This window comes from Pseudopipra pipra, chromosome W (assembly GCF_036250125.1).
Source record: "Pseudopipra pipra isolate bDixPip1 chromosome W, bDixPip1.hap1, whole genome shotgun sequence".
Taxonomy (NCBI): Eukaryota; Metazoa; Chordata; class Aves; order Passeriformes; family Pipridae; genus Pseudopipra; species Pseudopipra pipra.
Window position 1 is genome coordinate 14,690,054 of NC_087580.1, and position 21,874 is coordinate 14,711,927.

At 51.6% G+C, this 21,874-nt stretch overlaps 1 protein-coding gene across 1 annotated transcript in view; it reads left to right on the forward strand.

Annotated features, from left to right (window-relative positions):
• LOC135404871 (hydrocephalus-inducing protein homolog) overlaps positions 1 to 21,874 on the forward strand; it is a 271,661-nt gene that overhangs the window by 16,950 nt on the left and 232,837 nt on the right. The window contains exons 6-20 of the mRNA XM_064639602.1: positions 1,173 to 1,307; positions 1,832 to 2,046; positions 4,510 to 4,634; positions 5,993 to 6,194; positions 8,373 to 8,538; positions 9,555 to 9,654; positions 11,473 to 11,591; positions 13,104 to 13,327; positions 14,528 to 14,595; positions 15,596 to 15,837; positions 16,675 to 16,775; positions 18,018 to 18,153; positions 18,653 to 18,817; positions 19,696 to 19,848; positions 21,469 to 21,701. Of these exons, the coding sequence (XP_064495672.1) occupies positions 1,173 to 1,307; positions 1,832 to 2,046; positions 4,510 to 4,634; positions 5,993 to 6,194; positions 8,373 to 8,538; positions 9,555 to 9,654; positions 11,473 to 11,591; positions 13,104 to 13,327; positions 14,528 to 14,595; positions 15,596 to 15,837; positions 16,675 to 16,775; positions 18,018 to 18,153; positions 18,653 to 18,817; positions 19,696 to 19,848; positions 21,469 to 21,701 (2,384 nt within the window). The remainder of the gene's footprint in view (positions 1 to 1,172; positions 1,308 to 1,831; positions 2,047 to 4,509; positions 4,635 to 5,992; positions 6,195 to 8,372; positions 8,539 to 9,554; positions 9,655 to 11,472; positions 11,592 to 13,103; positions 13,328 to 14,527; positions 14,596 to 15,595; positions 15,838 to 16,674; positions 16,776 to 18,017; positions 18,154 to 18,652; positions 18,818 to 19,695; positions 19,849 to 21,468; positions 21,702 to 21,874) is intronic.

Sequence of the window (21,874 nt, forward strand, 5' to 3'; positions counted from 1 at the left end):
TGAACAAAGTGTGATTGTTTTGTGATTCCCCAAGAAAGCTGAGAAGGAAGAAGCTGAAAAATGCCAGCAATTGTGTTGCACTGTAAAGAGGAAAACTGAGACCTTTTGAATTTCAGTCAAGGAAACAGTTTCTCAAATGACTCTTGTGCCAAGAGCAAGCTGGTGGGAATAGACAGCAGGGAGTCCAAATCACCTGGTTTAGAGGTTGTGAGATGGGATTTGGTGCTCAGGGGTTGATAGCCCTGTGCTAGCAAATGCCTGTTTGCTGTCCCTGTGCCTGTGTTCCCCTGAGGGCAGAAACTGGCAGCAGGGTGGCTGCAGGAATGCCCAGCAGTCTGGCTTGCCTGCACTGGCAGCTGCCTGGCCACAATCACCAGGCAGCAAGAGCCCCTGGAGAGCTGAGACTGGCTTTTAATAATGAAACCACACTGTCAGTCGGTGCTGCTCATGTTTCTCCAGGCAGAAAATAACCTTTCAAGCCCAGAGTTGACAGGCCCAGCCTGCAGGGCCGTCTGGCTTTCCCTCACTCTGGCAAACTGACTGCTCCCATCTTCTGCACCAGCCTTTCCTGGCAGTGTCTTGTGCTTCTCCCTTGATTCTTTACAGCCCATTTCAATTCTCTTTGCCATCTCATTGTGTCGGGGCTTGTCTCTTTGTCTTGCTGTGTTCCTCCTTTTCTCTTCAGTTTCCCAGGAAGGGCAAGGGTCTGGTCTCCTCTGCTGGTGTGCCCATGGGACTGTCTCCCCACAGCTGGACTTCCCCACTCCACCTCAGTCTGTTAGAAGGGAATTTCTTCCTTCCCCCAGGACAATGTGCTGGTTTGCCTTCAGGTAGCACATTCTCCCTCTGGAACAGGGCTGCGTGGCTGTGTGCAGGCAGAAGCAGGCAGATTCTCTGGGCTTGTTGAAATGAGGATGACTTGGTTCAGGTGTTCTATCTCCATACTGCTGGTGCCTGACCTTCCTTCCCAGCAGGCACTGCCCTACTGCCTCTGGCCGAGCTGCTTTGCCCAGGCAGAGGGATCCAAGTTCACCCTTGTGTAGCCTGTGCTTGTACCTCCAGAGCTAAAAGTCTTTTGGGAAAGTGGTCAAGGAAGGCTGTCACCAGGGCACACCCAGGTCTCCTCCTGTTTCCACAAGTGGCAAAATCACCATTTTGTGTCTTTCCTGCAGGTTACTCGGCTGGTGAAGGTCACCATGGACAGCTCACCTTATTTCAAGTTGGTCGGCCCCAATGGTGTGTGCCATCAGATCCCACCGGGCTCATTTTGTACTATAAACATCCTTTTCACCCCTGAGGGGAGCAAGGTGAGTTTGGAGGAACGTTGTCTCTAAAGCCAGGGCGTTTGTTGCACACTGGTTATAGCCCAGCCCGTGCTGTGAGGTCGGCTCTGGGCTGGGGGCAGGCAGCCTGGAGCTGGTCACACCTTGGCACGGCGTGGTGCTGCCAGGCCCTGCAGCTGGGCCTAGAGGGCTGTGCTTTCCCTCCGTGCCTATTCTTGAACGTTCACGGGGGAAGAGGCAGATGGAACAGCAGGGAAATGACAGGGAGGGGTGATGATGTTTAGCCACCTCTAGGCTCACTGGAAGGGGTTTAATTATGGAAAATACCAGAGGAACAAAAAGATGATCCAGAGAGCTTTATTCTTTCCCATTGGAATGGAGCAAAACTGATGCTTTTTCACATGCTCTGTTCTCCAGCCTTTATTAGTATGAATTAGTGGTCGTTTTGGGGGTGGAAGAGGTAAATTCATGCCCACAAAGGGTCATAGAAAACAGCCCTTTTTCTTCTGCCATGAGGATGGCACTCAATGCCCTCAATGCTGTGCCAGTTACTTTTCCTGCAGGATCATTTCCACCAGCTTGTCTGCATCAGCAAAAGAGAAAAGCTCACTGTGCCAATCCGAGCCATTGGTGCCCGCCCAGTCTTGGACTTCCCTGACCAGCTGGACTTCTCGTTGTGTCCAGTCAACCACAGCACCCAGAAGACTCTGCTGGTTCACAACACTGGGAACCTGGAAGCCTGTTACAGCCTCAGCACTGAGAGGTAAAGCAGCTCATCTGTCTTAGTGCAAAACACCTTTGGGTGATGGCAGAGTTGGGAAAGAGTATCCCAAAGGAACCAGACCATCCGAGCTGCTGCACTGCAGCCACAGCTGGAAAGGGGCAGGATGTGTGGGGTCTGCTGTTGCTTCTAGTGTTTGAAGCAGGATGCAAGCCCTGAGCTTTGTCTCTCCCAGATTTCCTGGGGACTGCTGGAACACGTTAGTGGTTGGTCTGCACCCTCCTGAGCGCCAACACCTTCTGAAATGGCTGCCTCCCACTGTCAGCCAATAAACCCATTCTCCAGGAGGCCTCGAGTGTGTGGCACATCAGGGGGCCCCTCATCAGATGCCCAACATGAGCTGTGTTGTGAACAGCCCATGCTGTTCCTGTTATTCAAAGCTGAACTGATTTCCCTTGTCAGCTGAGGGCATCAGTCATCTCTTCTGTTTCATGAGGAACCTCTGAAAGCCAGTCTAAATTTTCAAGCAGATTTAATTCCGATTTCTTTTAAAATACTCTGAATTTCCCGTGTTTCTGCTTTGTTTTCCATTTATTTTGCTCTGTGTTAAATTTTTGTCAAACTATCACTCATTCTTCCTTGGGAACTTTCTTCAAGGTCCTCTCATGCCTGTTGATCTACCATCTGCCCATAGGCATATGCACAGGTGTATAAGAAACAGGAGCAATTTGGGGAATATGTGAAAATGTAGGAGATGCAGGGGCTGATTTGCACTTGGGTTCTTAGTCCTGAACTTGGCTGGATCCTCTTCTGAGAAATTGAAAATAGGAAGATGCCTTCTTTCTCAGGCATCCCCTGAAGTCAGCACCAGGAGTCTTATTCCCCATCCAGCCATCTGAGGGCAGGAGTATATCGACATGGGGCAGGAGTAGGAAGGGAACGGGAGGGAAGGTAGCACTCATGAGTTGCCCCTTAACTAGTAACTTCTCTGTTCTGGCAAAATTTCTGGCAAAAGAACAGGAAAAAAATTCCGTGCCTTTCCCACTCCAGGCAATGAACGCCCGAGCCCCAGCAGAGCCCTGCAGCAGTCCTGGCATCCCCATCAGGGCAGATGCAGGAGCACAGAGAGTAATCCAGCTCTGGGGCTGGTGGGGCTTGTCTTTCCTCCTCTCTCTCCAAAGTCTCAGGCCCAGCACAAAAACATTGCTGGCCCAAGGCTTCTCCATTAGCCAGTAGTGATGTTCTCACTGGTGGTAATGGGACCAGGTCAGGCCCCTAATTGCAGCAGTAGCTCCTTATAAGGAGCAGAAAGGGCAGCAATTCCATCAGCTGTCACCACTGACAGGAACAAAGTTCAGTTTGCACAGGGCTCCAGTTGTTCTTCTTATTTATTTTTTTTGTGTTGCATTCTCTAATCATTATCAGAATCCCCAGGAAATGTTTTTAAGGTGACAAATTAACCATCAGCAAGCACTAAACTTTTGTTTTCTCAGTGGGGCTGTAGGAAGAGCACAAAGCCCAGCAGCCCCTGGGCAGAACTGTTCCTTTCACCTGAGCTGTCCTGAAGCACTAAAGCTCTGATTTTTGTGTCTGTCAGGCAAGAGCTGTTTACCTGGTGACAAAGCCAAATTGCTCCTGTTAAATCCAAGCTGCACCAACACATTTGCCTAATGATTTCCCTTGTTTCTCTGGTGGGCCAAGCAAACAGTTACCAGCCTGGATGACACTCCAGAATCCCAGACTGCATCCCTGGGGAATACACAGAAACCTCCTGTTCAGCTCCCTTGATGTGCTGCTCTTAATGGCACTTCATTTAGCTGGGATTGAATCCTTCAGGCTGTAAACAGGACCCTCCTTTTGGGTACTGTGTCCATGTCACTGTATTGCTCCAATCTGCAGTTGCACTCCTTCAGAGTTTTCATTGCTCCTTTTCTTCCAGCAGCTTTCATTGAAATGTGATAAAAGGTGCCCTTTCTTAGGCTAAACCAGGATGTTTACAAGGGGAAAAACAACCCCAAACAACCACACTGCAAATTAAACTCATTATTCTCTGGTCTTCAAGGAAGACTTTATTCTTCCTCTTGATTCCTAGGCTGTAATCTCACAGGACAGCTGAGATTCCGTTTGCATCTCTTGAATGAGGTTTATAAGGGACTGGAAAAGAGATTCCTGAGGCAGTCAGTGTCAAGTTGTGCATGCAAATAGCTCTTAACCCTCTCTGTGCTCTTCCCAAACCATTCTCTGCTGGGATTGCTGGCAGTCGGACCCTTGAGCCTCCATGCAGAGTATGGGGGAGATAAGTTCATTTCATCCAACAGGATTTTCTGAGGGCTGCATCTCCTCCAAAGAGAGTCAGTAGCTGTTTCTGATGCTGTGTGTTCTGTCTGTCTTCTGCTGACTGATTGCTTTGCTCCTCGCTTGCACAAGTCAGCTGAAGTGAACCAGACTGCAAGTATCGTCCCCAAACCTCCCCCAAGAGTCCTGATCTCTACCTTGGTCTTGCAGCCCTTTCACTGTCAGCCCAGCCACGGGAACCCTCGACGTTGGTGAAGCCATGCAAGTGACAGTGGAATATCACCCGCTGCAGACCGGGCACCATTCCACATCCCTGGCAGTGCACTGTGACAGAGGTGAGTGCTGGGCACTGCAGGTGCACTCACCCCGCGTCCTTCCGAACAGCAGAGCCCTTTCTAAGCAGAATAACGTTAGACTTGCTCTGCAAACTACTTGTAGAACTGTTCCTTTCAAAGCCTCCGTGTGTTTCAGTGCTCAGAAGTGAGCAGAGAAGGGGCCAAGGCTGAGTCTGCCCCTGTCCTGGATGTGCTGTGTTGTTGTGTGCTGGTCCATCCCTGGGGGGACCCTGGTGCCAGCATGGTGTCCTCCATCCTGCACCCCCACCCCAGTCCTCTACCAGCACTCCCCACTGTCCCAGCCACCTGAATTCCCCTCCAGCAGCACCGCCCCGTCCCAGCTTCACCGCAACGAAAAGTGCAAACTAGTTAGTGTTTAGGGGGTTGATAAAGTGGATAAAGCCCTCAAACAGGGATGAGATTTTTGGAATCCTGTTTTGCTGGGAGTTGCTGAGTGGAGGAAGGAGGAACCTTGATTCTCCACTGCAGTGTGGATGTGCAGGGCTGAAGTTGTGTTCCTGGACAGTGCTGTCTGTGACGTGTGAGCTTTCCATCCAACTCTCTCCAATGTCATGTGTCTCTTGCTCACCTCTGTCCCCTAAGCTGCTTCTCTGTTGTCTTGCCACACACCCTTTTTCTATGTTGTCCTCTACATATACATGTAATTTCTGTCTACGAACATTTTCAGGCCCTCGGGTTCCTGTTGGATGACAAATCGTGACAAATTGTCCCTTATTCCCATTTCCCAGGCCATTCATGCTCTCCAAACCTCTCCCATCTGTCTCCCATTCGATTTCTAGGTCAAAGAACCCCATTCAGTCTTCGTGTAAAAGCTGCTCTGTACTTTTAGTCTGTCTCTCTGCCCTTCTTTCTTTCATTTCAAATGCTTCAGCTTGGTGTTTGAGATCAGAATGATATCAAATATTTCTAGACTGATGTGGCCATGGGTTTGGACAGGGAGCGGGATTGGGAGAGGCAGGAGCCCCGTGGGGTGCCTTCAGGAGCCCCTGGGCTGTGACTGAGTGGGGCTCCTTAGAGTCACCCGAATGAATTTGATGCAGAATTGCCTGGGATCTGAGTGGGTCACCTGAGCACACCTGACAAATCTCACTGTAAATACTGTCACCTGAGGACAAATCTCTACAAACCCACCCAGAAATCAGGTGCTTAAGGTGGTGTCCAGGACATCCTCACACTGTACCCACGGAGCTGTTGGGATTTGATAAATGTACTGATCCATGGAATTACTTATCCAGCTAAAAGTTGGACACTTTCTTCTGTTACCTGTGGTTTGCTCTGCTCCTTGTAATTCCATCAGCAAGGGAGCTGAGCAAAGACTCCTCTTTGCTTTGTTCCAGGTGAAGATACCCACACCAGACTTCTTGGAAAAGCTGAGGACTTCAACATCGAGCTGGACAAGTACTCTTTGGAACTTGACAAGACTTACCTCACACTGTCAAGCCACAGAACCATGGTCATCCACAACAGAAGTAACATCACAGCCCGATTCCAGTGGAAGGCTTTTGCTACTGAGGCAGAGGAGTATCAGCAGAAGATCAGGTTGGTCTGAAAGATGCAGTGACATGCACTGCCCAAGGGTAAAACTAACCTATGGCCTCAGGGGGTGCTTGTGCTTTTGAGTGCTTTAGGGTGTTAGGAACAAGTAGGTGTTCCTGCAGAGTTTGCAGGGCAGTCACAGCTCGCAGTAAGAAGCGACAAAGTTGTTCAGTTCTCAGCTCCGGAGAGGGGCAGTTTGCCCAGAGACAGGGGGACCAACCAGCAGCATGGGAGGATCACGTGGCCCTGTCCTCCCTTTTGAAGTGCTGTGGCCTCCACCTTGAACAACGTCAGCGACCTCCAGAGCCACCGAATCAGCACATAATGGGGGACACACAGTAGGCCTGCTGGGAAGCCTGTAACTCCAGAGTATCCCAGCCAATGGAGAAATGGGGAGGGACCTGTGCTCCGGGCAAAGGAGATAAAAGAAGCTGCAACCTCCACTGAGTTGAGAGACCTCACTGAGGTCTGTTCAGTGAACTCTCCCTTTTATCAGAGTAAAGGTTTATTTTTTCAGTTAGCTCCTCTGTCTCCTGACCATTTATGTGAGTTACTTCTGTACAGTCTCTCATCAGCATGGGAGGAGAGAGTGGCAGTGGTTTTGCCATTCCACATACTCAGGTCTTGGTTCAGTGGTTGTCAGGGGTCCACTCTGGGGGTCCTCCGAGGTGAGTGCCCCCTAAATCAGTCGTCCTATTTGTGACCCCGCTTCTTGCACTCGGGCAGGTATTCCCTTGTTATATAACACAAGGCAGTGGAAGGTGGGGGTGCAGAGTATCAGGGCCTTCTGGCACGTCATGGGGAAATTACTGTCTGTTGATGGAGGTTGAGCAGAGGGTTGCCACCTCAGTGGCTGGATGCCCTCCTCATGCCCAGCACTGCAGGTCAGCCCTGGAGAAACATTTCCGAATGCGCTGCACAAGGAGCCAGCCATAGCCAGTATTTTTGGGGCAGGGAGCCAGCCATAGCCAGTATTTTTGGGGCAGGGAGCCAGCCATAGCCAGTAGTTTTGGGGCAGGGAGCCAGCCATAGCCAGTATTTTTGGGGCAGGGAACCAGCCATAGCCAGTAGTTTTGGGGCAGGGAGCCAGCCATAGCCAGTATTTTTGGGGCAGGGAGCCAGCCATAGCCAGTATTTTTGGTGCAGGGAGCCAGCCATAGCCAGTATTTTTGGTGCCGGTGACAGTGTTTGTCCAAGGCTCTGTCTGTGTGCAGCTGGTAATATCCATGACTGTACTTCCTTTATAACTGTGTTTGAATTTGGCTGGGTGAGGGTGCTGTCCTGTTTATACTCCACTGCCTCAATTTGCTCCCTATGGAACCTTCTACTTGTCCCCCCAGTTGCCACCTGCAGGTTCTTCACAGCCAGGGGACTGGAGTCTGAGGGGGGAACAGTGATCTGCCAGCTGGGAAGCAGCTGTTCCTTTCTCATCTCTTGGTTGTGATCTTAAAACACTGGAATGATTTCTGCTGCAGCTACCAAGTAACGGAGCAATTAACTGTGCCAAAGGTCTGCAGAGAAGGCCAAAAGGAGGAAAACAAGAAGGTGGTTCAAGGCTAGATGTCCCCCTCTCAGGGCCTCTGTTTTCATGCCTACAAAACCTTTAATGTCACTGAAGAGGTGCCATGCCTGAATTCATCAGTTGGCTTTGAAAGTGCTCTGGGATGCTCTGGTGGAAGGCAGTGTAGAGAACAGGGCACACAGGGTTAGCTTATCCCTGCAGGTCCAGAAGGGAAGAAGCCAAGAGTGATGCTGGTAAGCTGCAGCTGAGAGCCAGCTTCTTCTCCCCTTGCCAGGGAAGCCCTGCAGGCAGTGGGGGAGCTCCTTGATCTTTATCTGTCTCCCCCAAGCAGCTCTGTGGTAGGAAGAGTCAGTTGAGGTCACTGGTGGGTTCTCCCTCAGTTTTGGCAGTGGCTCTGAGCCAGGAGGTTCTCTTGAGGGCTGCTGGCTTTTAAAACCTCTCCTGAGCTTGTAAGTGTGGAGTAAAAGCACCTGCCCTGCGAGTGAACGACGAGTGATCCTCTGAGCCCTTTGGGAGCCCGTGGCTCAGGCTCAGCCCCTTGCTGGGGAGCTGCTGCTGCTCCTCCCCAAGTTATTTGCTGCTTCTGCACTTACACTCAGCTCTGCAAATCAGCGGCTTATTAAATGACGTGCTGCCTTTGTTTCTCCCTGTGGCTGCAGGCTGTGTCACAATCTGTCTCGGCCACCCCAGGAGATAGCAAAGGCTCTTGTGATGAAGCGCTATGAGGAGCTGGACCTTTACGACCGCGAGTTGGAGAAGGAGACAGCAAAGATTGAAGCAGACTCCATGCTCTTCTCAGATGACGTTTTCACCATTGAGCCCTTGGTAAGTGATAGCTGAGAACCTCCTCCTCCTCCCCCTCCCTGAATGAGGTCACTCGGCAGATCCCCACCTCAGCTGTCTCGATGTGCCCCGAGAGAAGACATGGGGTTTCTGACCAGGCTGGAGAGCTTGTTGCAAAAAGCATTGCTACCCTGTGGGCTCCTGGCAGGCAGCAGGAACCTGCCTAAAGCTGAGCTCTGCTGCAAGGGCTTGACATCAAGGGAGCTTGGTGCGTGTCCTTGCAGTGTCCAGAGGGGTCGGTTACTGTAGGAAGGGGCACAGCTTACACGTGATGTGTGGGGCTTCCCAGAGGGCGTTGGAGCACTGTCAGTTCACAGACTGACCTGAAGCGAAAAGGAGGCCAAATTCAGCCCAAGGTCATGGAAATGCCAAGCCCTCCCTGGAACCAGGACTTACAGCATGTCTGAGTCTGCCTTCCAGTGTCATCTGGGAGCCTGGACACAAGACTTGGAAATGGACTTTTTGAGTTCTATTGCACACAGGGACTGAAAATCTTTTTCTGTTTCTGCAAGCAAACCCCAATGTCCTTCCATCAACCAGAGCCCTGAGTATGAGTATTGACACAGCGTGAGATGAGGAATCCCTGCTGCCTGCGCAGTGCAAAATCCCTCCTCGTCTTGGAGTAAACCCTACAAGAATCCCAGCCTCTGCTTTCTTTTAAAAAAAGTGAAACTAAGTTTTTTCTTTCCAAGGAAGGGGATCATGTTCTCTTCTTGGTGACTCCTATAGCCCATCTAAGGCCAAGAGCCACCAGTGTCAGCACAACAGCAGTTTCACACCACTGTAGCTGACAGCAGCACGATGTGACCAAGCGCTTGTGTCAGAGTAGGAATATTGTAGCGTGGGAGCTGATCAGCTGAGCATTAAGAGCATCCTGCGGTTGTGTTGAGCTGGTTTGGGAGTGTTGTTCACTCCTTGCTCTAAGTAAAGGCTTACAGATTGAAAAGAAGAAATGTGATACTGGAAGGTAAATGGTTTGCTGTCTCTTTCTGCTTTAGGAGGGAGAGGTTGGGCCACATTGTTCAGCTGAAATCAAGGTGTTCTTTAAACCCCGAGAAGCCCAAGTCTACAGAAAAGTGGCCTACTGTTCCATCTCAGGTACGGCTCCTTCTCCTCTTTCTCTTACCCACACACAGTGAGGGGGAGGTGCAAATACTCTTCCAGCCCACTGAGCTCCTGTGGAAGTGCTGGGAAGGGTCCAAGGTCATCAGGGCAGTGCTGGCTCATGTCCACTGTCCCTGCAGCTTCCTGGTGGTCTCCCATGCAAGGCCAGGGCTCAGGACACTGATCCCAGAACAATCCAAGCAGTGCATGGATAAGCTCTCATGCCACGGGTTTGCCAGTATTTCCTCAAAGGCCAAAGAGCTACACAGCAGAACAGCTTTAGGGAACAGGCACTAAGCCCCTCTAGAGCACTGACCTCCAGGATGGCTCCTCATGGATCCATCATCAGGCAGTAGGAGCTGAGGTAGAAATGTGCTCCCTGAGCCCGGATCACCTCCCACTGCCCAGACAACAGCAGACCAGAGGTGGCTGAGCCCTGCTGAGCCCAGGCTGTCTGCAGAAGGACCACCCCTGGCCAGCACCTGCTTCTCTCCCTGTGTGGGAATTGTCACCTTCTGGCTCTCAGGCTGAAGTGTGTCCAGGTGGTGGCCACTGGGCTTGCTGTGCTCAGCTTCCAGGAGTTCTGTCAAGTCCTTTTCTGGGAGCAGTTATCATTACCCCCCACCCCGAGGTGATGGCTTTGCTGTGCCCGCACAGGGGAGGGAACACTCACAGAGCACAGCGTGGTTCAGGTTCCCCTGTCCTTCCTCTCTGTCTCTGCATGGTGCTGCTTAGTGTTTTTCACCTTAAAGTGGGAGATGGCTGCCAGGTTTCCATCCAGGGAATACTCTGGGTTTGCCCATCTACAAGAAAGAGGTGGGAGGCCCATGGTCCTCCAGCAGCCAGGCTCCTGTTCTGGAGGGTGCTGCAATCCCCTAACCCAGCCACCCTGTTGCCTTCCTTCCTGCTCCAAGCTGATAGATACAAATGTCATGAAACAGCTTTTTATTTAGACAGTAATTGTGCAGGGATAACTCAACAAATGCCATCTACAGTAATTACTCAGGGCTCATGCTAACAAACTCTCTTCTTGCCCACCAACTGCAGTCGTTAGAGCTGTGGAAGGAAAGCATGGATTTAAAAAGTTGCTCCCAAGGCATTCCTTGTGATGTGTGAAACTGTGCATCTCTGTTTGTTGACGTGGTCAGATGAGAATCGTGTTCCAAGCCAGTCACCGAACACGGGGACATTCTGTCAACAAGATGCTGAGTGTCAGAAAGCAGCAGAAGCTGAAGGCTTTGGCAACAAAGCCCTGTGCTGTTGGGCCACTGCCCCCCAATTTAGTTGGAAGCCAGGCAGCAATGTCCAACTCTTTGCAAGCTTTGTCCCTTCACTGAATGGGTTTCAAAGCTCCTCCAAGTGTGTGAGAAGGAAATCACAGAATCATAGAATGATAAGGGGTTGGAATGGCCCTTAAAGATCACCTAATCCCCAACCCCCCTGCCATGGGCAGGGACACCTTCCACTAGCCCAGGTTGCTCAGAGCCCCGTCCAACCTGACCTTGAACACTGCCAGGGACAGGGCAGCCACAACCTCCCTGGGCAACCTGTGCTAGGTTCTCACCACCCTCCCAGGGAAGAATTTCTTTTGTATATCTAACCTATCACTGCAGAAATCATGTTTTAAACTTGGCATCGCTTTTTCAGGGTGCAAACTGGTGGCTAAACGGGAAACAAGCCCGAGGGGTGGGTTAGAAATTGGAAGGAGCTGGTCTCACCCATCTCAGAGTCAGGGACTAGCACTGAGGCAGCCTGGAAAAAGCAGGATAAGAGAGTAAGAATTACTCTACTGAAATGGAAATCTCTCCCCAGGCCGTGAGACCAGGCTGCCCCTGCGACTCACAGGGGAAGGCCTCGAGCCCTGCCTCCAACTCAGCTCTGAGGAACTGGACATGGGGAAAGTTTTGGTTGGAAAAGCCTACAGCTACGAGGTGAGCAGCAGGGGCTGGGGTGGATCCTGATGGCTCCTGGGGCAGAGGGGAACCTGGCGGACCTGTGGAATTTCTGGCAACTTGGGCAGTTGTGAGCAGGGAATATTTGACATACTAGTCAAATCTGGGGGGGTTCACAGAATCTGGATCCTTTTCTGGGGCCTGAAAGGTGTTGTCTGAAGCCCCAATTCCTGCTTTTTGACAACCTCCCTTGGAGATCAGCTGGGATGCTTTCTGCAAAACAACCCCTCAACACATGAAAGCAACACTGGGTCAAAAAGCTGAAGTGCTCAGAGGCTTCTGTTCCAGCCTCAGACTCAAGGCACCTTTGTGCTCAGGCTGTTCAAGAGCAGCTGGAACAAACTGGCTGCGTTTGAGCTTGAGTCCACTGCAAGAGAGAGCAACTGAAAAAGGTGGAAAATGAGGCACTGCATCATGCCAGACACTTCCAAAAGCTTTGCCATGGCAGGAAAGGACACACTGAGTTGTTTTCTTACTAAAAGATTGTGCTCTCTCTGCATTTTTGATGCTGATACTTTAGTGTTTCTCACTATCAATATAGTAATTTCATTAGATGAGAAAAGGTGAATGAGTAGATGATACTGTTAGTGCTGTCCTAAGCAGCTACGCTGCAGGTAAACCTCAGCTCAGCATGGGATCCCCAAGTGCAATTTGTAACACAGGTAACACACGAGAGGAGAGTAGTTTTCAAGTTTCAAGGCAGAGGTTGAATATGGGAATATTTGCAACAGCAGCTGCAAAGCTACAAAATGAGGGACATCCCTCTGCTTCTGCCTCAACTGTTCTGACAGGTTTTGCCAGGCTAACAACTGCGGAAAGAATTCCAAAGCAGATGGATAAGTCCATGGCAATGGCAGGGTTTCCCCATGGCTGTGTAGAGATGTGAGAGAGCAACTCTTTAGAATAGGTGGAGCTGCTGTGCACCTCACATTCATCCTTTCTTGACATGTCTGGCTGAGCAAGGTCTAAGAAACTATCAGATTAAAGGAAAAATACAAGAACCCAAATGATCTACCCTAGCAGAGCTGGGGAGAGCTTCTGAAGTTGGTGATAGCACTGTTCTGAGGTGTCTTCTGCACGCAGTAAACCGGTTGGCTGCCATGGAAGCTGAATGTGTGCTGCCCTTGGCAGGGCCAGGCACCCCTGGAGCAGCAGCAGCAGCTCTGTGGGGATTCACTGCGTGGCTGCAACTGCCCCACGTTGCTCCTCAGGCCGGGTCTGAATAAACTTGGCGATGCTGGCCAGGAGTGACCCGCTCCATGTCCCTGGGATAACCCAGGAGTGACTCTGCTTATGTGAAGTTATCGCTGCTTTGCATGAAAACCCAAAGGCAGAACTTGTCTCCTGTTGTACTTTTTTGGCTTTTGCCACGTAGCAGCACATGGCATCTTCTGCCTTTCCAGGGGTTAATCGTTTCTTAGAAACAACTCAGCCTTCTGTAAGAAAGGAAGGTTGCTCATGTATTTCCATTTTGCTTTCTTGCTGCTGCAGGCAGTGCTGGTTAACAAAGGAGCTATTGATGCTCCTTTTGAGCTCATCCCTCCAACCACAGCCCGTAGCTCCTGCTTCACCTTTCGGCCCCAGCAGGGCATCATTCCACCCAGTGGGCTCCAGCCTATCCAGATCTCCTTCAGTTCCACCACCCTGGGGGAGTTCAAGGAAGAATTCCATTTCAATGTGGCTGAATGCCCTAAGCCTGTGACCTTGACTATCAGGTGAGGAGGGCTCTGGGAGCTTGGTGGGCACGTCTGTAGGTGTCTCTGGGTAATCATCTCTCACCTGCCTCATTTGGTGGTGGAGCAGAGAAAAAAGGTGTTGCCCGAGGTCTTAGTCTTGGCTCTGATGTTGGCATCCCCTCAGTGTGGGGATGCCTTCTGCCCAGTGCAGGTACCCAGGAGCTGGAGTGACTCCTTCCTGCAGGGACCTCCCTCCGCCTTGGCCGTGGCAGGCAGTGGGAAGGCATTAGTTTTGGGCAGCTGCTGGTCTGGGATGTCCCCTCTGAGCGCCCAGCAAGGCCCCCAGGGCTTTGGAGATGGGCCAGCCTGGGTGACTCTGCAGCCAGAAGAAGTGGTTCTAAAATCCTCTGTTAATGATCTGTGCCAAAGGGGCAGCAGCAGCCTCACATCATCCCTCGTGCCCAGGCACAGGCACAGGCTGTGCTCCCGGCTCCTGTGCAGGGAGTGCTCTGGGACCTCCTTTCCACAGCAGGAAAGGACTGGGGTGGGAGATGGGGAGCTCTGCAGCAGCAGGGACTGTCACAAGGACTTGGGCATCCTCCCATGGGCTGGTGCCATTGCAAAAGATAATCCTCGCCCAGCAATGGGGAAAAGGGGTGATGAAGGAGAGGCAAAGCTCTCTCCTCAGCACCACAGCAGCACGAGGGCTTGTCCCAGCTAGTCTGAACCACGGGCTGGCGGGGTAATGTGGTGGAGGCAGGAAAGCTGATGCTGGGAGCTCTGGAGCTTTGGAGGTGGCTGTGTCTGGGCTGCTGTTGGGAGGCACTGAATCAAGGTAGTAAAGAAACAAAAGGAATCTGCAGTCCATTTTACCAAGAACATCAGGGAAGTGGATAAAACATAACAAAAAGGTTATTACTTTGCAAGAGAAAAGTAGTGAGTCGGTCTTTCTCCTAAGGCAAGGGCACAGAGCCATCTCTGGGTGTGTGTACAGGGTCCTCCATGGGGCCAGCAGTACCTCGGGGGCGTGCCCTGCCTGCCGTGGTGCCCTGAGCCCCATCAGCAGCTGTTGGCTGCCTCCTGTGCCCACGGACGCCGTGCTGAGCACAGGGTGTGGAGCTGGTTCGACGCCCACGGGGCTCTGACACCAGCTTTGACCCACCTGAGCCGGAAGGACGGCCAAAGGCTTTGCAGTTCCCTTTAACCAAGCCGTTGTCTCCTCTGTCCTCGTCCTCGCAGGGGCCACGTCACCGGACTGAGCCTGCATTTCAGCACAGGTGGCCTTGACTTCAATGACGTCTCCTTTGGTGAGTGTTCCTGGGCCTGGATGCAGCAGGAGGGATCTGTGCCTTGCCAAAACGGAGCACTTGAACAGAAGAGCATCTGTCACTCATGCCCTTCCATGGCAGCCTGCAGGGTGTTAACTCCAGGGCTGCTGGTGGCATTTTGCCATCGTGAGATCCGAAAGGACCAAAGGAATAGAAAGTCAGTATTTTCTGGTGTCCCTCGTAGTCTCTTCTGCTCCAATCTCCCAGTCCTTGCCAGCAAAACGACTGTAAAAGTCCTCGTCCCAGGAGGGCCCAGGGGATGGGACTGCAGGAGAAGGGAGCTTAAGCCACGTACCTTTAGTGTGGGATGTTAATTAGTGGTGTGAGGGCACCTCGTTATCCCTGAGCAGGTCAGATGCCCCAGCAATAGCTCTGTCTCAGGCACCTGTGTCCTCAGAGCCGTGGGCTTCTTCTTCTTCTTCCCCAGCAGAAGCCCAGCTCTGCTGACAGAGCTTTTGGCTGAACATCCAGAGTGTCACCATTGAAATGCAGGTTCTGGTTCTCCATCTCAGGCTCACAAAAGGCTTTCTACTGAGATGATCTACAGTTTAAATGTGAAATCAGTCGTGGATTGACTGAAGGGCCATTATCATTCTGCACCCAGGATGCCTCTGTGGAGGCTCCCTGCTGGAGTCACTGCTGGAGCTGGGCAGTGTCCCTGTTGATGGGCACGGAGAAGCTCCCTGCTGTGCCTGCAGTTGGTTTTCCTCCCCATCTGGGTTCAAGTGATGCTTGGTAAGCAGGTCCTGGGAGATGTCTCCTCCCCACAGAGCTGGCCAGCCAAGCCACCTGTCCACTGCAGAGCAGGCTGTGGGCTGGTGTCCTGGCTCTGCAGGACATCCCCACCAGGTGTGGCTGTATCCCTGGCTTTCTGTTACGGGAAGCAAGTCTCAGAGCATAGTTTCATCCTACCAGGATATTCACACCAGAAGTCACGAGGTGCTTGGTGCCTACATGGCCATTTGTGTCATTTTCCTAGGCTTTCCTCAGACCTTGTCGTGCCACCTGATCAACACCTCCGTGGTGCCCATCACCTTCCACCTTCGCATCCCTGAGGACGGCCAGGGACAGCCCAGCCTTAGGAGCTCTGATCAAGTGAAAGACAACGCTCACCCCTCCTGGGAAAAAGGCACACTGGCTCCATGTCAGGAGAAGCCAATGGAGTTCACCATAACACCCAGCACAGGGACCATCCCTTCCCAGGGATCCCAGGAGATCAGGGTATGGGAGGAGTCTGGCCACACATGGGTCAGTAGGTGGGGCTGAAGCCTCACTGGGCTGTGGGAGGGCTTTAGTGCTGTCGGCTCTCAGCATGTGCAAGGGAGGGATCTGCACTGGTGTGGGAGCTGGGTTACGTGGAATGTTCCTGAAGGAGCACCATTTTGTCTCCAAAACCATAAGCTGAGATCACATGGTCAACAGAAGTCATTCGTGTGTTGGTTTTGAGCGTGACTTCTTTGACTGAAAACAGGCAGAGGAAGGATGAGAACAGAAGGTGGCTGTTAGAGAGATGCCACTGTATAAAGCAGTTTGCTTTTCTTCCCAGTCTCGTTTCTCCTCTCCTGGGGAGCAGAATGAGTTGAGGTCACTGCAGGGATCCCCAGTGAGGAAAGAAAAAACTCGGCAGCCATGAGCTGCCCAGCATCTGCAGGAGCACACCTTACCCTCAGCTTCCTGCTGAAAAGCTGAACTCATTCTGTCCAAGTCAACACATTTCCTTTGCATTTATGTTATTGTAGTCAAATGAAAAAATGGGCCCCTAATTTGAAGGCAGTAGTGAGTAGAGCTTTAGTCTCATTATACATGATTATACATGATTATGTATAATGCTTTAATTTAGCCACCTCTGCCCTGACAGCTGCAAGGTGTGTTTAACAAATTCAGTATTGCCAGAAGGCTTATGTTACTCCCAGAGACTGTGCTCTAGGCATGGGCCAGCAGAAGAATTAAGGCAAAATCCTCCCTTGCCTTACTGCGAAACAAGAACCGGAGGAGACCACACGTGGGTAATGAGCTTTTGGGAGAAGGGAAGTATTTGCTGCTCTTCTCTTCCACCAGGTCACGCTGTGTTCCAATGACGTGGGACAGTACGACTGTGATATGGTGGTGGACGTGGATGGTTTTGGCAAGGAGGTGTTGGCTCTGCGCCTCAAAGCCAGGTACCAGTGCTCTCCTTGCAGCTGCTCGTCCTTCCCCGTGCACCCACCACCAGCACAGTGCCTTGCTCAGGGTTTGCTGGCTGCAGCTCTAGGAGAAGGCTTGCTTAAGAAGCTGGTTCTGCCCAGCTAGGTAGGAGAAGAGCAGTGCTTGGAAAGCAGCCCGTGGTGAGAAGCACCCCTGCTCACAGCCAGGCATGGCTCTGGGCCTTTTTCTCTGGGGAACAGGAATGACATTATTTATTGGCCTGGCTTTTGCTGCTTGAGGTGTAAAAAATTCCCAAGCTCCTCCTGTCCTTCTTCCTGCAAGAGGTGGGCTTGTGCTGGGTTCCAACCACACTGCAGCATTGGTTTGGGACTCATTGAGCAGCCTGCTGAGAGCTGGGGTCTGGCTCAGTTAACAAGGGCACATGGCAGTGGGAAAGGGGCTCACAGCAGGAGTGGGAGAGGAAAGTAGTCCTTGATGTGGAGGTGGGCTCAGGTTTCCCTGCTTCCCTCTGGCTCTTTTGAGCATTAACATTCTCAGTTCTCAGACTTAATGCAGATGTTGTTGTTGCTGCAGCCAAATTCCCTCCTGTGGTGCTGCCCTGGGTGTCAGTTTAATGACAAGAGGGATGCAGTTCCCTGGTACCGTTCCCTCTCCCAGGCAGAGCCGTCCAGTCAGTGCCTGGGCTGCAGTTTTGTAACGCAAGTGCCAGTGGGGACAGACCGGGGACCTGTGGGGTGCAGCAGCAAGGGAGCTGTAGGAACTGGGAAGATGATCACCCACACCCTATAGGGGGTGGCTCGTGCCCTCAACACTGGCTGAGTTCTCTGGCAGGGCAACAGCACCCTGGGAGAGAAGAGAGTTGTTTTTCCTGAGACACTGGAGTCTCGTGTTCCTTGAGCCTTGGTGAGCACTGACCCTCAATGGGAAGGCTCCCCCAGAGCTCACGGCTCGCTGGGCCTGTTGGGGGAGTCCTTGCAAGCCTCCTTGGGCAAAGGAGGGGCTGAGGCTGCTGTGGGACAAGGCCCGTGCTCTGCCCGGGCACTTGGAAGCCTCTGCAGAGCTGAGTCTCAGGGTTTGCCCCTCCTTGACAAGACGTGTTTGAGTGGAAAGACGTGAAAGGTGATTTATCTCTGGAGGGGTATTAAACATCTGTTGGACAGTGACAAATGTCTTATGCTCCATTCCATGCTCTGTGGGGTGAACGCTCTCTGTTCTCTCAGTATCTCTCATTCCCTCGGGGTCATCTCTTTGCCCAGATGTGTCGTTCCTGAGCTGCGTTTGCTCTTATCCACCCTCTACTGTGGACCATGCTCTGCAAAGGTCCCTTGCGAGAAGATGATGACCCTTGTGAACCTGAGCCCCCTTCCAGGATGCTACAGAGTTCTCCCTCAGGTTTGGCATCTCATCCCCCTCCTCCTCTCAAATACTGTTGAGGGGTTTATTAGGGACAAACGGGGTTTGGATAAGACCTTGCTGGTTTCTGTTCAGACTTAAAGATGGGCTGAGAACAGGATTCTACCTGAATGTAAACTTTAGAAAGCAGTTAAATAGGAACCTACCTGAATATCAGCTTCAGGAAGCATTTGAACCTCTTCAGGAAGCAGTTTATATTCTAGTGTTTGGGGTGTTTTCTTGTGAGAGCTCTTAGAAGGTTGTGAAAAGCTACTGCAAGGAGGCTGCCAGCACAGGAGTGGGTGTCTGTGGATGCAGCAGCTGTTGGACCCCCAGAGGATGCTGAGCCCCAACAATTCTTGCATCTTTTTTTGTGCCTTTCAGCTTTTTCCTGGGGATTTTTAGAAAACGCGTGTGAGTTGCCATTGTGGTAGATGTGAAGGAGTTTAAAGTTTCTGCAAAGGTCCCTCTGAAGTTGCACTTGATTCTGTCCCTCTAGAGACACCAAGAGGCCGCTGCTCTGTGGTACTCCAGCCCCAAGCCGTGTGGGATTATCCAAGGTCACGAGGCGGTGGAGATCCCAATTACAGCTGAAGTCCAGGCGGTGGGTGCTCATTCCATCCCGGTGGATATCGCCGTGTTCGGGAAGGAGACATCCCCACTGGTGAGTGCGAGGGGAGACGTGTGCCTTTGTGCAGTTCATCCTGGGGGGGTGGAGTGCACAGGGATTCTTCCAGGGAAAGCAGGGACTCGTCATATATGGCTGGTGTGGACAAGGACAGAAGGCAGTGGTGGCATAAGCAGTGTATGCTGGAAAAGAGGAAGAGCGGAGTCCTCCTAGGGGGTAATCTCAGCATATAGTTCATCTAAGCTGAAATCGAGGATCATTTTATTTAATTAGTCTTCCATTGAAAATGCTGGTAACTGTGGAAACACTTTTAAAATGTCATCTCTCTGAACACAAAGGGAGGATTCTGGGAACCTTCAGCTTTCTGTGTCAGAAAGGAAGGCTGATGTTTGAAAAGTGGTTGCAGGGATTTAAACTTAGAGTCAAGCAGATGGAAAGGATGATGTCAAATCCCCTGGGTGGCACCAAAGATCTCAAGCCGGGCCATTGGCGTTGTGCACGTAAACCAGTCAGCAGGAAGGCCAGGCAGTGCAGGCTGTGCAGGGGAGCCTGACTTTTAACAAAACACTTGCTCGTAACTATCAGGCTGCTTCCCTTAAAGAGCAGGGTTTCTCCCCACCAGAATAACCAGCTGTTTAACTGCCAGACTGTTTTTAAGTACAGATTTCTTGCAAAGCTTTTACCTTTGGGCCAACAGTTTACAGTTGTTCTGAAAGTTTCCCAGACTTTAATCTTTTTTAATTTGGAAGGGAAGATGTCAAAAGTTTGCCTAACAGGCCAGCATTTTAACTGGAGTATCATATCTGTCCCTAGAGAAATGACTTGAGTGCGATTGAGCTGTTTAAGCTTTCTTAACTTTCCCTGTTGTGTGGGTTTGTTTTTTTTAAATCTCTCTTACCTGCTCCCTGGAACAGCAAATGCGTTTAATGTGCACTGGAAAGACGCCGCTTGTCTACGCAAGTGTGAATAAGATAAACTTCGGCGAGATCCAAGCGATACAGGAGACTTCCCAAACTCTCCAGCTGTGCAATCAGGATCTCATCCCTGCAGCCTTCAGAGTAGAGATCGTAAGTGTCTGTGGGGCTGTTTTCCAGGGAAACTCCCTGGTCAGCAGCAGCCCAGGACTTGGATTTTATATGTAAGGTTTCTATATCGCCCTGTGGGAGAGAGGAGACAAGAGATTCCATCCGAGGCAAGAGGAGCCTGGCTCTGCAGGTGGTTTTAGCTGGGACGACCTTCAGTGAAACAGTTTGCAGAGTTGTAGGAGCAGAAGCGAGTCTGGATTGTGGTTACAAGTTCTCCCTTTATTTTGGGGAAGGTATTTAGCGGTGCAGGTTGGGTTTTTGGAGCTCTGAGATGAAGAGGAGCCAGTGGCCCTTTGCTCCTGAGAGGGCAAGGATTTCCCCGTGGTTTCCTCATACCACCTACATTTGCTTTGTGCCGAAGTGCTGTTAATGGTAGAGGCCAGGGTGTGAGGTCTGGCCTCAAGCTCAGGGTGGGGACAGGAGTTTCCCCTTCCTGGGGGTCAGAGCAGCAGGGCTGTTGCACACAGACACAGCTGCAGGGATTGTGCACCTCTGGAGCCTGTGGCCTCCATAGCGTTGGGGGGAGGTTTGTTCTCCTCCGTGCTGAGTGGGCTGGACTGCTGGAGCTGGTTGAAGCCAGCCCCGACACGGTGGGCGTGGTTGTGTCTGTGGATAAAGCAGCAGGCGGTGGGGGAGAGTCCAGGCTCAGCCTCCTGGGCCAAGGAGGAGGAGAGTGAGTTTTCCACTTGCTGCTTTCCCAGGTGTCTGAGGAGGAAATGTAACCTCCAAGTGAGGGATTTCCAGGGCAGCTTTCTTCAACTCCACAATGAAGTTCTGCTCTCCACCCCTGCAGAGAGCAAGCCACCTCGGATGGGTGGTGCTGGCATGGAAATAATAGTTTTTGCATGCTCATCCCAGGCCGGGACCTGCCGAGCTGTGTCTGTACAGCTGTCCCAGTGGAAGGCCTTGCCTCCCTCCCCAGGGCAGCTTGCAGCTTTCTTACCCCATCCACAGAGGGAAGTCCATGAGAAAGCAGAGGACCAGAGTGGGAAGGCTGGGCCATGCCCACAGGGCAGTTTTCTTTCTGCTTCCTGTTTTCCTGCCCTGCTATAAGCATTTAGAGCTGACTTTTCCAAAGCCAAGGGCTCTGGGGCACCTCTTGGCAGCTGATGCTCAGTGGGAAGCCAGGGCTTTGGTCCTTCAGGGGCGAGGACTTTGGTGCTGGGCTTTTGCTCAAGTGGTTTTGCAGAGTTAGTCTTCAGGCTCTCAGCAGTATCCTGCAGCTGTGTGGCTGCTGTGGTGGGATTTGAGCAGTCTTGAGCCTTTGTGAAAACCCAGCTCTGCTGTGGGGAAACCAGAAGAGAGAAAGTAGCTTCCCTTGGCATACACTCCAAGAAAAGACTGGGGGGAGAATAACATTCTCCTGAGGAGGAGCATCCCTTGGGTTGGGCAAAACTTAAAAGTCTGTTAAAATGGGTTCAAGGCGGGTAAAATACAGGTTGTATAAGCTCTGCTCTTGCCCAGACACAGTAGTTTAGATTTAGGGAAATGAAGGCTTTACGCTTTTTACCCTCCTCTCTGTAGTTGTTCCTTTTCTCACACCCCACAAGTCACCAGGGTCCATGGTTTCCATCCTAAATGCATGTTTGCCTTGTCTTACAGGATGGCAAATGCTGGAGTATTGAACCCAGGGAAGGAGTGGTCCCTGCCAAGGCTGAGGTTCCTGTGGTTGTCACGGCAAACCTGGGTGACACAGGGAGATTTGAAGACAGCATGAAGCTGTTCATTGAGAACAGCCTTACCAGTGTCATCCCCATCCAGGCTGTGGGCATCGGCACCACAATTACCATTGACAAACCGTTTGCGCCGGAGCTGAATTTGGAACCCCAGTTCAAGTAAGAGATCTCTTAACTCCTGCCTCTCCTCTTGGCTCAGCAAGGAGCAGTTATGCTGTAGACTTTCAGGCTAAATCTTCTACAGTGCTCCAGGCCCTGGCTTTGTTTCCCTGAAGCCAGAGCTTCCTTTAGAAACATGTTGTTATGCTCAGGTTCCTTAAATCATTAGAGAG